Here is a 15,331-nt window from a genome sequence, read left to right as displayed (position 1 = left end):
GCAAGCTGATGGTCGCAACCTGGTCACCAATCGCTTACAAAGAGACCCATGGACTTACATAGAAACCCATGCACTCGCATTAAAGATCACACACTCACATAGAAACCCATAGGCTCACAGAGACCCACAAAGACTGAGTTGTGATCAAACTGGGCTCTGAAGAGTAGTAAGTTGATGGTCTCAACCCAGTCACCAATGACTCACCCACAGACCCATAGACTCACATAGAGATCCAGAGACTCACAAAAAGAGACCCACAGACTCACAAAAAGATCCACAGACTCACACAGAGACCCATAGGCTCACACAAAGACCCACAGACTCACCCAGATAGACTCACATGGAATGAGTTGTAATTAAAAGCAGGTTCTCATCAAGTCTACCAAGCTGATGGACTCCATTCGGTCACCGATAATTATTTAACGCGAGAAAAAAAAAATCGTTATTAAATTTGGTCCGTCCAAATCTGAGAATTAATCCGTTGGTGTTCCTGCCAATAAAATACATTGTATCACGATTCAGTCTCTTCAAAAGAAAATTTACGAATTGTTTTAATAATGTATCCCCACTCACGGCGTATGTACAATCTACAGCTGTATGAATCTACAGTGGCAAAAAAAAACTACAGCGTTGCAAAGCTACAGAAAGTGATGAACACACAATAAGACTACTAATATTAGAGTCCTTTGCGGCTTCTACCATTACCACTACTAGACGTCACGCTCGTCCAGACGACAATGTTTCTCGTCTCTTTCGTCTGACTCACTCACGCGCACGCACGCGGGAACACACGCGCACGCACGCGGGAACACACACGCACGCACACACACGCGGGCACACACGCGGGCACACGCACGTACACACGCGGGCACACGCACGCGGGCACACGTACGCACACACACGCACGCACGCACGCACGCGGGGACACGCACGCACGCACACACACGCACGCACACACACACGCACACACGCACGCGGGCACACATCTGTTTCCACTTTTGACAGCACATTACCATGCGCAGACGGCATTACTACAAGCTGCCCCACCGGGCACCACCGCCCCACCACCACCACCCCCGCACCCCCCCTCCACCCACCCGCCACGGGCCCTTGCCGCTACGAAGCAATTCGACGCAACCCACTGCCAACAACGCCCACGCGGCTTATGGCGGCACCGACCTTGGAGAGAAAGTCGTGAAGTTCCTGGTACGTCTTGGACAGGGTCACCGTCGAGCCGTCCGACCAAAACACCTGAGCGGCGAGAGGTTCAATCATGAGAGCGCAAGCGCGGGCAAGGGTGAGACCGAAACGATGGGGGGGGGGGGGGGCACGCCGTTGTAGCACCGTGCGACGGATGAGTGCGGCGACGCGACTCCAAACCCCCGACTGCGGTCGCAGGGCGGGCGATGTTTCTCGCTCACCTCCAGGTAATACTCGGTGCACCTTTCCCCCTTCCTCTTCGACAGGTTCTTGCGTTCGATCCTCTCGATGGAGGCTAAAGGGCAAGGCAGTGGGGGCGGCAGTGGAGGTGGGGGAAGAGATTACGGACGATGATGACGATGACAAAGACACGCGTGTTCGTAACGATAGCGACGCTGCGTCGTTCCGACCGCTCGCCACACGGACCCGGCTCGCCGAGCTCGAAAGGACCACTGAGATGATGGAGAAGGAAAGAGTGGCAGCCCTGCAACAACCAACGCTGGCAGAAGTGCCCCCACAGGGGAGGGAGTAAAGAACACAATCAACACAAAGACTCAACAGGCTCGTGGCCTTGAAAGCAACAGGCGATGTTTTCGAGCAATGACCCGTCTCTTCATCCCACATACATCGTGCGAGACAGCTCGAAAAATAACCTCTCGATGGTATTTGGCCCGTCAAGTCTTGGAAGAGGTGTGCAGTACTCACAACAACAACCGCCATTCGTCACCAAGTGGCGGTGACATCACCACGGCGGCTGCGCCAGGCCATATGCCCTTTAAGACCACGTAAAGTGTTGAATGCCTGCTGGTAGGAGGTCACGGGACAGATCCAGGTGCCATGGCTTGACTGACTGAAATGACTGGCCGAAGCACCACACCTGTGCCCCCTACTGTACCCTACCCGAGTACGGGTAGGGTACGGGTATCGGGTACCTGATTGCGACCTCTGGGATGAAGCCATGTTGCAGGCGCGGGTGGGCTGATTCTAGGAACTTGAATTGTGAGAAGAGACAAGACGTTGGGAAATGAGTGACGAACGGTGACTCACCAGTGACTCACGGCCTACCCGTACCCGTACCCGGCCGCACCAGGGTCGCAAACGGGTACCCGTACCCGGCCGGGTACGGGTAGCCGGGTATCGGGTAGGGTACGGGTATCCGGTTGCGACCTCTGACCCCGAGAGACTAAAACTACTCAAACTATTTAAACTGTTTTTATTTGACCAGGTAAGGCCCACTGAGCTCTGTAGCTCCTTTGCAAAAGGGCCCTGGCTCTCACAAATGATTGGCTCAACCAAGTGGCTTCTCGTCGCGTGGGAATGTATAGCGGGAGCCAAAAACTCGAAACGCGCGATGTTGATTCTAAATGCGGAGGGAAAAAACAACGGAAAAAAAATCCAATAAACCACGGGGGTGAGATGGATTTGACCCCGACCCTGACGCCTGTATATTTGGAGTTTGCGTGTCTCTCTTTCTGCCTGCGGTTGTGTGGATTTTTCTCCGGGTCCTCCGGTTTAATTCTCCACATTTATAAACATGCGTTAAGAGTATTTGGCTGCTATACATTTCCGCGTGATAAGCCACTTGGTTGAGCTATCATCTGTGGCCAGGTCGCTTCTGAAAAAGAGCTATAACAGCTCAGTAGGCCTTATCTGGTGAAATAAAACATAGTTCAGTCGAGTTTTTGTTGTTGATGTATTGAATTGTGTTCCCGAATTTGTGACTCTTCATATTGGTTCACCGGGGAAGTGAATAACTCTAGTGATGATGCATCAAATTAATACCGAATCATCGACGCACGTCAGAAACAAATTAGAGACAAGTGGAATTTAGACATTATTTTCATACATCGTAAATAATTGCTTCTAGATTTGAAGTTTTCGTGACTGCAAGGATCCATACTCTTTGGTTTATATGATCCCTTGTCAGAGTCATCTCTTTGGCATACTTCAGCAACTGTTTTCCCTGTGGTTGTCCCCACCTGATGAAGGACGCTTGTGTTGCACCCGAAACGTCGTGATTTAATTTAATTATTTTTATTTTTATTCTTATCTTTTATTTTTTATTTTCACCGACATGACTTTACCGAAAAAACCAAATAATTGATTCTCACACACACTAGCTTTGTTTCAGAAGCGACCGGGCCACAAATGAGAGCTCAACGAAGCGACTTATCACGTGGAAATGTATTGCAGCCAAATACTATAAACACATGTTTATAAATGTAGAGGGAAAAACCGGAGGCCCCATAGAAAAATCCACGTGATCACAGCGAGAGACACGCAAACTCCAAATATACAGGCATCAGGGTTGGGATAGAACCCACGCCCTCCTGCATACCAGGCGAGGGAAGTTAACATCTCGCCCACCCCAGCAGTTACAGCTTGGGGGGGAGGAAGCCTCCATCCAGCAGTGGATTGATCAAAGCTGCTTACGATGACATTGCTTTAACCACCCGCCGTAGAGACCAGCTTACGCCCTCCCGATAAAACACCCGCCAAAACTTTCTTCAATAAATTGGTGGTGGGGGGGGCGGCGGTGGGGGCAAGAAAAAGAAGGAACGTAGCAATCTCCTTGCGTCACAAAGGCATATTTTTTCCACGAGTCGATACATCAAACGGCGCGTTGACTCCACAACCATTCCCGTCTCCCCACGCCCGAGCCCTGCCAAGCCTCGCAAGGCGACGACGCAAGCGGATTATGAATACCGCAGCGCTACCACCAAGTCCGCTCTCTGGACCGACGACGGGAGGGAGGGTGGAAGGGAAAGGAAGGACACTTGGAGATTACACTTCATGGCCAACGACCAACGTCTCGTCGTTCATCCCCCCCACCCCCCCACGTCCGTCCGTTAAAATCGATACGGATTCGGCTCGCTCCGTGGCAAACTCAACATTTCTTTGCCAGTGACCAAAATCCCCCTAAGCGCGCAGCCGTCACCACGAGAGAGCTTTCCCCGCGATCCAGCGACATGCGTGGTTTAATTATTCATGCCGGCCGTACCCAACCTGCCTGTATTCCCGTAAGGCCGTAACGTATGGGGGGGGGGGGGGGGGGAGGGGGAAGGTGCTCCGAGCAGCTGATGCAAACACGATTTTTTTTTTTACTACACGAAACACCGCAGTTTGTTTACCATTTGGTGGCCGGCAAAAATTGTTTGAGGGCCCAGAATGGTTGGGGAACTACCAATTAATGTATCTATGCATTTAACTGTGGCCTAATGTTGTCAAGTATAAATGTTTCTACACGTGTCGTTACATATTTGGTATGACCAATACGTGTGTGTGTGTGTCAATCGACACCCTTGCAAATGAGCTGCCCCGTCTCAGGGATATTCCAGGTGCAATATTTTAATTAGCAGCGGAAGGGGAACTCTGTATCGAATTCACAGACTCGCGAGACGCTCCGTCCACCAAATGCACACGCGCAGTCTGGTCCCACCTCCCCCCACGGCAGAGGTCGCAATCGGGTACCCGATACCCGTACCCTATCCGATACCCGGCTACCCGTACCCAGCTGGGTACGGGTATCCGTTTGCGACCCTGGTGCGGCCGGGTATGGGTACGGGTAGGCCGTGAGTCACCGGTGAGTAACCGTTTGTCACTCATTTCCCAACGCCTTGACTCTTCTCACAATTCAAGTTCCTAAAAATAACCCACCCGCGCCTGCAACATGGCTTCATCCCAGAGGTTGCAATCGGGTACCCGATACCCGTACCCTACCTATAACCGACCGGGTACGGGTACCCGTTTGCGACCCTGGTGCGGCTGGGTACGGGTACGGGTAAGGAATCAAAACCCATTTGCGACCTCTGCCCCACGGCCGCCCCTGGGTCACGTTGTCATTGGTGCTGCCCCTGGCTTGGTGCTGTCCTGGCTGCCCCAGAGTTGGTGCTGCCCTGGCTGACACAGATGCCCCTGGGACTCGTTGTTGTGGTTGGTGCTGGGCCCCGGTAGCTTGGCTCTGGGCTGTGCCGTTGTGTCTTGCTCTCTCCCCTCTCCCGTGTAAAGGGTTGTTGGAGATGCGATTGAATTGAGGCGCCATATAAATTCAAATTGCCAAAGCTGCTGCCGTTGTAGTGGTCGGTGGTTGGTACCAACCTGAGACAACCCCCGACATCTCTCCATGTGCGGTAACATCAACACCCACTGTTGTTCCCCTACTGCTGTGATCCCACCGTTTGTGCTCCCCCCTTCACAGAACCCAGACACAGACCAGAGCGGTGAAGTACGGTCAATTAACCTTCCCCCCACCGCCACAACGACCCGCCAGCGGTGGGCCGAGAGACAATAAAACAGGGCTGTATGCGCGTAAAATTCAGACACGAATGGGAACGCATGGGGGAGACGGAGAGGGCAGTGGAATTTTACTTTGCGGTTGAGCTGACAAGAGCCAAGACACGTGCGTATGAAACACAAGGCGCATTTATAATAGTTTTATTTCATGCCACGTCGAGATACATCTCGTTTGAACGGTTTTATTTTGTTCTCTCTCGCCTGCGCTGTCAATCACGCGCTGGTCGCCGGCCGAGGCGATTTCCCCGCGAAAAACGAGCGTCGACGCGGCGGAACTCATCTCCTGTTTGCAGCCCTGAGCCAGTGGCGGAAATTCCACATTCCTATGACGGGTGGCGAGCCTATCCACAAGACAACCGCTGTTGCGTTCCCAACAAAGCGGTGCTCACTTTCATCGAACCCCGGGAGGAGTGATGACGATGGGCTGAATCAACCACCACCCCCCCCCATCAACCCAACCAGGATTCGAACTCGCAACCTTCCGCTTGCGAGCAGCTCGCTCAGATTGCCGAGCCACTCCCTGGGCCGGAGAGCGACACGCGAGCGCTGCCCAATGGCCGTGTCTCCCCTTTCCTTCGCCTCGGCCCGGGAAAATAAAGATGGCTTCAAAGCGAGCCTCGTGAGTAGGCAAGTCCCGACTTGCCTCTGGAACTCGTCTGGGACCAGCGGGGGGGGGGGGGGCTTCTCAAGCGGGCTGCGATGTGGAAGCACGGAGCAATTTGTACGCTCCGCGGAATGTTCTTCGAGTGACCTCAAAAGCGTTGCGTTGGCGTCGCCGACGACGCCCGGTGCCCGATGTTGGCCCGTGTGACGTAGACACCGCCGATTCAAATTTAAAATTCTGCTGTCATCATTTAATTGTTATTTTAGCTTACGTTAGCGCCGGCACCTTACACCAGGTTGCATCTCGAAACGGCGCTTGCGGAATTTGTAACGAGCAGTTTTCGCACGGAAGAGCGGGATACCAGACAAACTGGAAGGCTGCCAGAACCTGCGCCAATAATTGCCCAAGCTGTGTGGTCTATATCTAGATGTTTGGCCAAATCCATGAATATGTTTTAAACACGTGGAAAGAAACCGGAGGACCAGGAGAAATCCCAAGCGTGCGAGCGGGGTTGGCAACATTCAATCCCTGTGCAGATGGGAGATTGACCCACTTGCTGTACTCCCATCATACTGTGGCGAGACCAGGCAGACGGTGACCTCAAATCCCACGGTTGAGGGAGTTCACGAATGTGTGCGTGATCCGTTAACCCTCACTGCGTCCCAGTCTCGGGTCAGCGCTGCCTATACCGCATGTGGGACTAAATTACCAATCATCAGGCAAGTGCAGTGGGTAGCGACAATTTGTGTTCACCCGGTGAAGGTGGACAACGGCGCGTCGCGGATACTGGCGTTTGGAAAATCCCTGTCCGCGAATTCACGCCCTCCACGCCTCCGACGCCACGCAACACTCCGCACGGATGCATCAACCAACCTGCACTAAACACGACATTTGGCGACAACCTCATCGATTCCACCGGTCAACATTTTGCAATCTCTGTTATTTTCCCAACTGCCACCCCTGCTGATTTGATTTCAGGAAGCCGTGGCCGAGTGAATTAGGGCCAGGGCAGCAGATATCGCCGGCTGCGTCACCGAGCTGGCCCTGCGGGAAGAGGGGTCTCAACACCCGAGGCCTGGGTACGGGGACATTTTTCTTAACGCTTTCCACCCAAAGCCGAGAGCATTTACGCGTTAGTTTTCTGGTCAACATGGAACGTTGCGCCAAAGTTGTTCGGCCAGCGGTTCCAACCAGAGGCGGCCGGTGTTGGCCCAACGCTGCATGCTTACTGGGTCCGTGCGTCCGTCCGTACGTACGTAACACTCATGGAGATGGTGTTGCAAATCGGGACTTACCCTGGAGAACACTGGTCAGATTGATCAACGGACTATTGCCCACAATTTGTTGGTACAGAAACCACAGCAAAAACAACTATTTGCAGATACGAAAACACACGGTTGGCCCTGAAAGACAAACAACCATTGGATATATGCTAATGCTTTCAGCGCTGACAACTATCCACAAGATTCTATCTCGCAAGAACACGGTTCGATACGTGGTTTCAGCTCATTGCACGTGTTGCCGAATGTTTATTTTCGCCCCGACTTCTAGTGAAAATGTCCCAAGGTTCACCCTGCAATTGCCTGCTCAGGTACCATGACTACTGACGGAAGTTGCCTCCACTCGAATGAGCACCAGATCCCCTCTATCGAGGGCAATCTGTACAAACCCGCTCAGTCGTTAACAGAGGTCGCGCAACCGGGTACCCGATACCCATACCCTACCCGATACCCGGCCGGGTATGGGTAGCCGTTTGCGACCCTGGTGCGGCCGGGTACGGGTAGGCCGTGAGTCACTGGTGAGTAGCCTTTATTTTATTTTCATTAATTTTGATGTTTTACCTACGTGACTTTACCGAAAAAACCTAAGAATATGAATCCTTGCAGTCACGAAAGCTTCAAATCTAGAATTGGTGAGTAGCCGTTTGTCACTCATTTCGGGTAGGGTACGGGTAGAGAACGGCTACCCGTACCCGGCCTGGGTACGGGTAAGGAATCAAAACCCGTTTGCGACCTCTGGTCGTTATGTGCACCGATGCCTACTTTAATTGAGGGCGACATTGGCGCGTAAAATTAAGATTGATTGACTGAATCTTGACGCGACATTCCTTCCACGCCGGTCAGACTTCTTGGAAGAGGTGGGCAGGTGGCCCACACTTTAGCCCGACCGTACGCGACCTGCCCATCGCTCAGCTGCGGTAAAACCCATCTACACTACTGGGTGGACAGAGGCTGGTGGTGGGGCAAGGGGTTGATATAAAAACAATTAAGTAACAAAAATAGTTTTCAATGCACACACTTTTATTTGCACTCAAAAGTAGAAAACGAATTCTTTTGACCCCAGAATTAATCAAACTTTATGTGCTCAACAAACGTGGGTGGTATTCTTTCGACGTGTTTAATTTCCTTTATGCAATTAAGTAAAGAACACAACGATGCTCAGGATCGGCGAGACCCGGACCGGTTCTTTCAACGAAATCTCGATTGACACGCGAGACGACGGGACAGCGTACAAGATCCGAAGACATTAGGCGGCAAAGATGTGAAAGAATATAAACAGACAACAGGGCAAGTTAAATAAAAGTGGGTAATACAATTTTAATCAAAGCTTGCACCATGGTTTCAACCACCTAGCCATGAGATTGAATCGAACCGGGTGACCTCCCGGACTGCGAGTCTGGCGCTGTGGCGAAAGTGTCCCTGATTTAATAAAAGGAGAATTCGAATGGAGCTGGCTAACATCCCACACAGTTGGGCTCCGTCCGGAATACTCAGTGGCACTTTTCCTGGATGAATGACATCGCTATTATTATTACTACCGTCAATACACCACAAGACCGACGCTTGCCAATCCACGACACCAGACACACGGTGGCACGGAGCAGCAGCAGTAGCAGCAGCTGCAGCGACGACGACCGCTGCCAGCGGTGGCTGGAGGCGCAACCGGCGGTCGTGGTTTTATCCGAGGTCGCCGGCTGCGTGGGCCGACCAAGTCACGTTAAGAGAATGGCCCGCGGAAGCAGGTGTCATAGAGCTACCTATGAACTCTCTTCAAGCTTCTTCGAGTCCACGCAATAGTGGGTGGCCCAGTTCCCACCCGCCCTGCCACGTAAGATGAAAGTTCATAGCGTGACGGCCAGTGAGGGCCGACCATCCGGCCCTCACTCACAGGTGGGTGAAGCTGCTCACATGGCCTCCAGCGGAACTCAGATGAACAAGGCTGTTCCTATGGGAACCTCATTTGCCAGTAAAAATGATAATTGGTTTTTTACCCTTCTATCTGGCAACAAAACTGACACATTTTTACAAGGAGTCATGTTTGCATAGACCGCAATACCTGCAGTCATAATACAAACAAAAGAACATAACTCTGATAATGTGCATTGTCCTTGAAGTTGATTGGTCCACACCCGAGACAGCTTTCCTTAGAGCCTAGTCTCACATGGGTAGGACCAGATGACGCCAAAAGGACAGTGCACATTATCAGAGTTATGTTTTTTTGTTTGTAATATGACTGCAGGTATTGCGGTCTATGCAAACATGACTCCTTGTAAAAAGGTGTCAGTTTTGTTGCCAGATAGAAGGGTAAAAAAACAATTATCAAGGCTGTTCCTCTCCACCCACTTTTAGAGCTCACATTTTTTTTTACCCAGGAGGTGGCTGGGTGGCTCAAGAGGGTCAAGAGAGCCGAGTCGGCCCTGCTGAGATCCTGGGTTCGAATCCAGGTTGCAGGTACCCGCAATACATTTTTTGGTAAATCACCAGCCAACAACATTGCACTACTTATTGGTTGGATTAGGCCGGCAGGATCCATGGTGGGGCGTAACGACCGGAGTTACCCCATCCGCGGTGCATGAGAAGCAGGTTTCTGCCAAACAAAAACCTCCCACATCAAATTTGATTCTCCACTCAAGTTGGCCAAAATTCCAGCTCTCAGAAGGAAACGCATCGACTTGACGGTCACGCTACGGACTTTACTCTCACGAGACGGGGCGGGTGGGAACTGTGCCGCCTCCTATTGCGTGGACCCGAGGTAGGCCTGAAGATAACTCATCGGCAGCTCTACAACACCTGCTTTCGCGGGCCATTCTCTTTACACGACGGGTTACTTAATTCCTCATGGAATATTTTACGGGGAGTAACCCCCAAGCGGACCCCCACCCCCCAGACAGCTCTGGCTAAAATTGAGCCCTTGGTTGCGCTGCTCCGTGAGAGTTGCAGAGCCGCTATGCCCGATGTACACGCACTCATCGCTGGGCTGAAAACACCTTAATATGGTGGGGGACTGCAGAGTTTGGCCAATTGATGGTAGCGCCGGCTCCTCAACCGCCTCGCTGCTGCCTCCCAACTTCCTCCTCGGTGGATCCTCAACTATTCTGAGAATCGAATTTTCACGAACGGCGACGACGCTTCGATTCGCATGGTTGGCTACGTACGGTGCGAATTAAGCTCAACATACGTACGTACAAATAACAAAAAAACTGATGATGATGATTATGATCATGACGACGATGGCAAAACAATTAACCGCTCGGCACGTATGGGGCGAGTTGATGGATACTACGTCTCGTGACACTCCGCCAACAGTACAATCGGGATAACATTTGAGAGGGGGGCGGAAATAAGCTGTTTTTTTAAGCCAAAGCATCATCGTCATCAGCAGCAACAACGGCCACAACTATTTTTTATTTGATCAGGTAAGGCCCACTGAGCTATACAGCTCTTTTTCAGAAGAGACTTGGCTATCACAAATGATAGCCCAACGAAATGGCTTATCACGTGGAGATTCATAGCAGCCAAACACTCTAAAAGTGTGACGTTGATTCTTAATGTGGAGGGAAAAACCGGAGGACCCGAAGAAAAATCCACGCGACCACAGGGGGAGAGAGAGAGAAAGAGACACGCAAACTCCAAATATACATACAGACGTCAGGGTCGGGATCGAACCCACGACCTCCCGTATACCAGGCGAGGTAGTTAACATCTCAATGTCCCGCACCACGGCAGCGCCACAAAACCCGCTGCCCCGGAGAGCACTCGGCAGAGAAACGGTTTCCAAAGGATCGCGCGCGCCAAAAATACTAACCGACACGCGCAATCACGTTCCGGCGGAATTAAAAACCGCCCCCGTAATGTCACGCGAGAGGCTTGCACGGCACGCAGCACACAAATAATAATTTACTATTTGTTGATAAAATACGTCCGATGGCAAAAGCGTGTTGGACCGCGGTACGGGATCGGCGGGTATCGTTTTTCCGCGTTGCTTTTGAGGGCATCGACACACTTTGCCGGGCCGGGGCAATGCGGGTGGAAGAATGGGGGTGGGGCTAGGACAGGACCGGTCTCGTTGATCATCACCGATGGGAGCGTCGTTCACTCTCGGAGGCGGCGAATGATGCAGAGGTGTGGAATGATCCACAGCCCAGGCTGCAGGGCAGCCAGAACCGGCGCCAACAATTTTCCCAAGGTCTATATCAGGATATTAGGCCACCGCCATTGATTGGCAACAACTGTCTCCCGATCTCACACACACACACACGCTCTCGCGCAACCCAGGCCGCGCAAAAAATCTTCCACGGGTTTTTTTTCTTTCCCGGACCGGCTTGAAGCTTATGAGTCGGGACAAAAAAAAAAATCGCTCGCAGAGGCGGCGCGAGAGTTGCTCTGGTCTGGGGCATTTGTGTTGGGGTACTCTGCACGATGGCCGCACGCACACACGGAGGAGGTGGCTAGGGAGAGCGGTGTAAAAGGGCCAGTTTCTAAAATCACTTCCTGTAAACGATCAATGAGAAAACCCACCATGGCGGGGAAATGCGTGGTGCAGGCTACGTTCCTGCTGTGATGGTTTTTTTTTAAATCAACATCACTGCAATTAAATGGTGATTATGTCTGCTGCATTGCATTATCATAATTATTGATATTTGCCTTTTGGCGAGTGCTAATGAGGGTTCCCACATTGTAAAGGAAAGGCCTCTTCGTGCGTGGGCTCTCAAAAGGATTTAAAGCAGCAGCGAAGATTCATGACCGCACTGTTCTTGTGAGCTCCAATGAAGACGAAACCGACACGCGCAGCTGTCTGTTGCTTCAGCGCTGCCTGGTGGGGGTGGCCACACTTTCAACTCCTTTTTGAGTCGGTGACCTAAACAAGAACAGCAGCAACAACGACGGCAACGCGCAGGCGGCCACGCGTCAGAGGTCGCAAACGGGTTTTGATTCCTTACCCGTACCCGGCCGCACCAGGGTCACAAACGGGTACCCGTACCCTACCCGATACCCGGCTACCCGTACCCGGCCGGGTATCGGGTAGGGTACAGGTACCCGATTGCGACCTCTGGGATGAAGCCATGTTGCAGGCGCGGGTGGATTGATTCTAGGAACTGGAATTGTGAGAAGAGACAAGACGTTGGGAAATGAGTGACAAACGGTTACTCACCAGTGACTCACGGCCTACCCGTACCCGTACCCGGCCGCACCAGGGTAGCCGGGTATCGGGTACGGGTAGCCGGGTATCGGGTACCCGGTTGCGACCTCTGCCACGCGTTCAGCTCTCGCCGAGCTGGCAACTTGGAGGAGGCGTGCGAGTATTGTCCGCCCAGCGCGGCGGTCACATGACATGCAGCGCACCTTTGCCCGTTGCTAAACCAAAGGTGGCACTTGCCACCCACCCTTCCACTGCCTTAAAATGCCCCACCCCCCACCAGTCTCTTTATGTTTAGTTCAAACAGTGTTACGACCTTGCCATTCGGAACTCGACCACGTACAATCGTTTGTAAATTGATTTATCATGTTTACTGCTGTACTCGGCTGTCTATTAGAGTAACCAGGTCCCCCCAATCGAATCTGTGCAAGTAATGGGCCAATGGGTGTTCACCTGTGGCAAAAAATAATGGAGCTCGTAAAATAAACAGGAAAATGTCACAGGCCATCAATATGAATGTAAACATGTAACCCGATTATCAATTCTTCACGTCCGGGCACTACAATTTTAGACACATTTAATAATACAGCACGAATCCACACACTGGACCCGATGGGAGACCGACCGAGGTACGGGCGGATACGTGAAAAAAGGTCGCATATGTGAACGTCTGTTAACAAAATGACAGCCGCACGCACCACAGGGAACAAACATGTTACCGGACGAGAGAAAACGCAGCAAGCGCTAGCGGCTTGAAACACGGGAGGGGGGCGAAATGATCGACTGCGCTTGCGGAATAAGTGAATGCATCCGCGGCGAGATTAAGAATGCACATTCCTCCGACTACAGCGCGTGAAAAGCTCAAGATTTTAAACTATAAAAAATATATATAAAAAATATATATTTTACCAGGTGTAAGGCGCACTGAGCTATGTAGATCTTTTCAGAAGCGATTTGGCTGCAAACGATAGCTCAACAAAGTGGCTCATCGTCATGTGGAAATGTACAGCAGCCAAATACTCTAAAAACGTGATGTTGATTCTAAATGTTGAGGGAAAAACTGGAGGAGCCAGAGAAAAATCCACACGACCACGGAGAGAACATACCAACTCCAAATATAAAGGCATCGTCAGGGTCGGGATTGAACCCAAAACCTCCTGTATACCAGGTGAGGCAGTTAACATTTTGCCATGGGGAGAACATGCAAACTCATTTTTTACAAATCTCAGTCTTCAACCGAAGTTTGAAAACATTATTACATGAGCTCTGTCTGTCTGGTCTGAAGAGCGGCACGGTTAGCTCTCGTATAGATGGTTCAACACCAACGGAATTTTAGCGTAAAAGTTGTGGCACTTGCCCTGGAAAAAACCGGCCACGTCCATTAAAGCGCTCTTGCCCAAAACTTGGCGATAAAAACCCTGCGCTGATCCCTGATGACCAAGGCGATGACATCATTCCGTGTGATGTCATCTCGCCATGCCGCTTGGAAAGTGTAACTATGATTGGCCTGGACTTTTGCAGCTGTTTTAGACTAATTTCAGGGTGCTAATTCCAAATCTGATCTCAGATTTGCTCTATCACATCTCATTTTTATGCTATCGGCATACCCCATTTTCATTGATTTTACCCGAAATTAACTCGGTCACTTATGATTGCAAGTTGTTGCGAGTCAGTGACTGCTTTAGTGTTAAAATATGGTGCTGTATTTTTAGGATAGTGTGTTTATATTAGAATTTTATGTAGATATCCACATTTATTTAATATTATTCTTCTGCAGTTTTTATTGAAAATGCAATATTTGATATCTCAAAAACCTGATGTGATAGACAAAAACTGATGCCAGATTTGGAATCGGCACCCCAAAATTACCTTATAAACCGTTGGAATAACTTATGCCAGAAAAAGTGTGTTGACCAGTGTAATTATAATAATCAAACACAACTGCATCTGCCGCTCCACCCAACTAGAGCAGGCCCTTCTACCCGCAGTCGCTGGGTAAGTCATCGTAAGGCTGCACCTTTGATTTCAACGATTGTTGCCACCCTGAGTGGTGCTGCTCTGCAGTCTTCCGTCGCGGTGGCGAAATGTTATCTTCCTCGCCTGGTACGCAGGAGGTCGTTGGGTTCGACCCCGGCCCTGACGATGCCTGCTGTATATTTGGAGTTTGCGTGTTCTCCCTATCCTCTGGTTTTTTCCTCCACATTTGGAATCAACATGCCTTGAAAGTATTTGGCTGCTATAAATGTCCACGTGATAAGCCCCTTCTTTGAGGTATCGCTTGTGGCGAGGTCGCCTCTGAAAAAAAGCTAAAGAGCTCTTACAGTCCCAGAATCCACATCTCATCGGCCTATCGCCCACCGGTAAATTTACTCCGCTCAGAGCGTAGCGCGGAACGAACGGACACTTGACCCAGGTCAGAGGCACGGGGCGGCCAAGCCAGTGGGCAACAAAACAACGCACCATTCACGAGGCTCTAGGGGGAGAGGGGGGACAGGAGGCGCCCGCCAGAAACGTCGAGGGCCTTTTGCCACCGACATCACCGCGGCTGTGGTCATTTTAGCCGATCCGTCACCACCACCGCCACCGCTTTCACTCCCGTCGCACACGAACATGGCGAGATTTAAACCCCACGGCTTCTCTGCCACGTTTCGGAGTTGTCCCGCGTGTTGTTCAGCACTATAGGGACTCCTCTACTTGCCAACGAGTTAGGTTCCAGAAATCTGTTCGTAAAGTCTATTTGTTCGCAAGTCCAACTTTACTTCTGTGTTGTATGGTGTGTACACTAACTATTAGGAATGGCTTCAAAAGTTGTATAAT

The 15,331-nt window shown here is 51.2% G+C and overlaps 1 protein-coding gene across 1 annotated transcript in view; it reads right to left on the bottom strand.

The window, feature by feature from the left end:
* The window catches only part of LOC133355773 (zinc finger CCHC domain-containing protein 14-like), a 50,023-nt gene that overhangs the window by 20,130 nt on the left and 14,562 nt on the right, over positions 1-15,331 (bottom strand). Inside the window, exons 3-4 of the mRNA XM_061573115.1 lie at positions 1,422-1,495; positions 1,180-1,251 (exon numbers count right to left, since the gene is read on the bottom strand). Of these exons, the coding sequence (XP_061429099.1) occupies positions 1,180-1,251; positions 1,422-1,495 (146 nt within the window). The remainder of the gene's footprint in view (positions 1-1,179; positions 1,252-1,421; positions 1,496-15,331) is intronic.

Source organism: Lethenteron reissneri, chromosome 52, assembly GCF_015708825.2.
Source record: "Lethenteron reissneri isolate LAM-NWPU_2019-01 chromosome 52, ASM1570882v1, whole genome shotgun sequence".
Taxonomy (NCBI): Eukaryota; Metazoa; Chordata; class Hyperoartia; order Petromyzontiformes; family Petromyzontidae; genus Lethenteron; species Lethenteron reissneri.
This window is presented reverse-complemented; position numbering and strand designations above follow the sequence as displayed.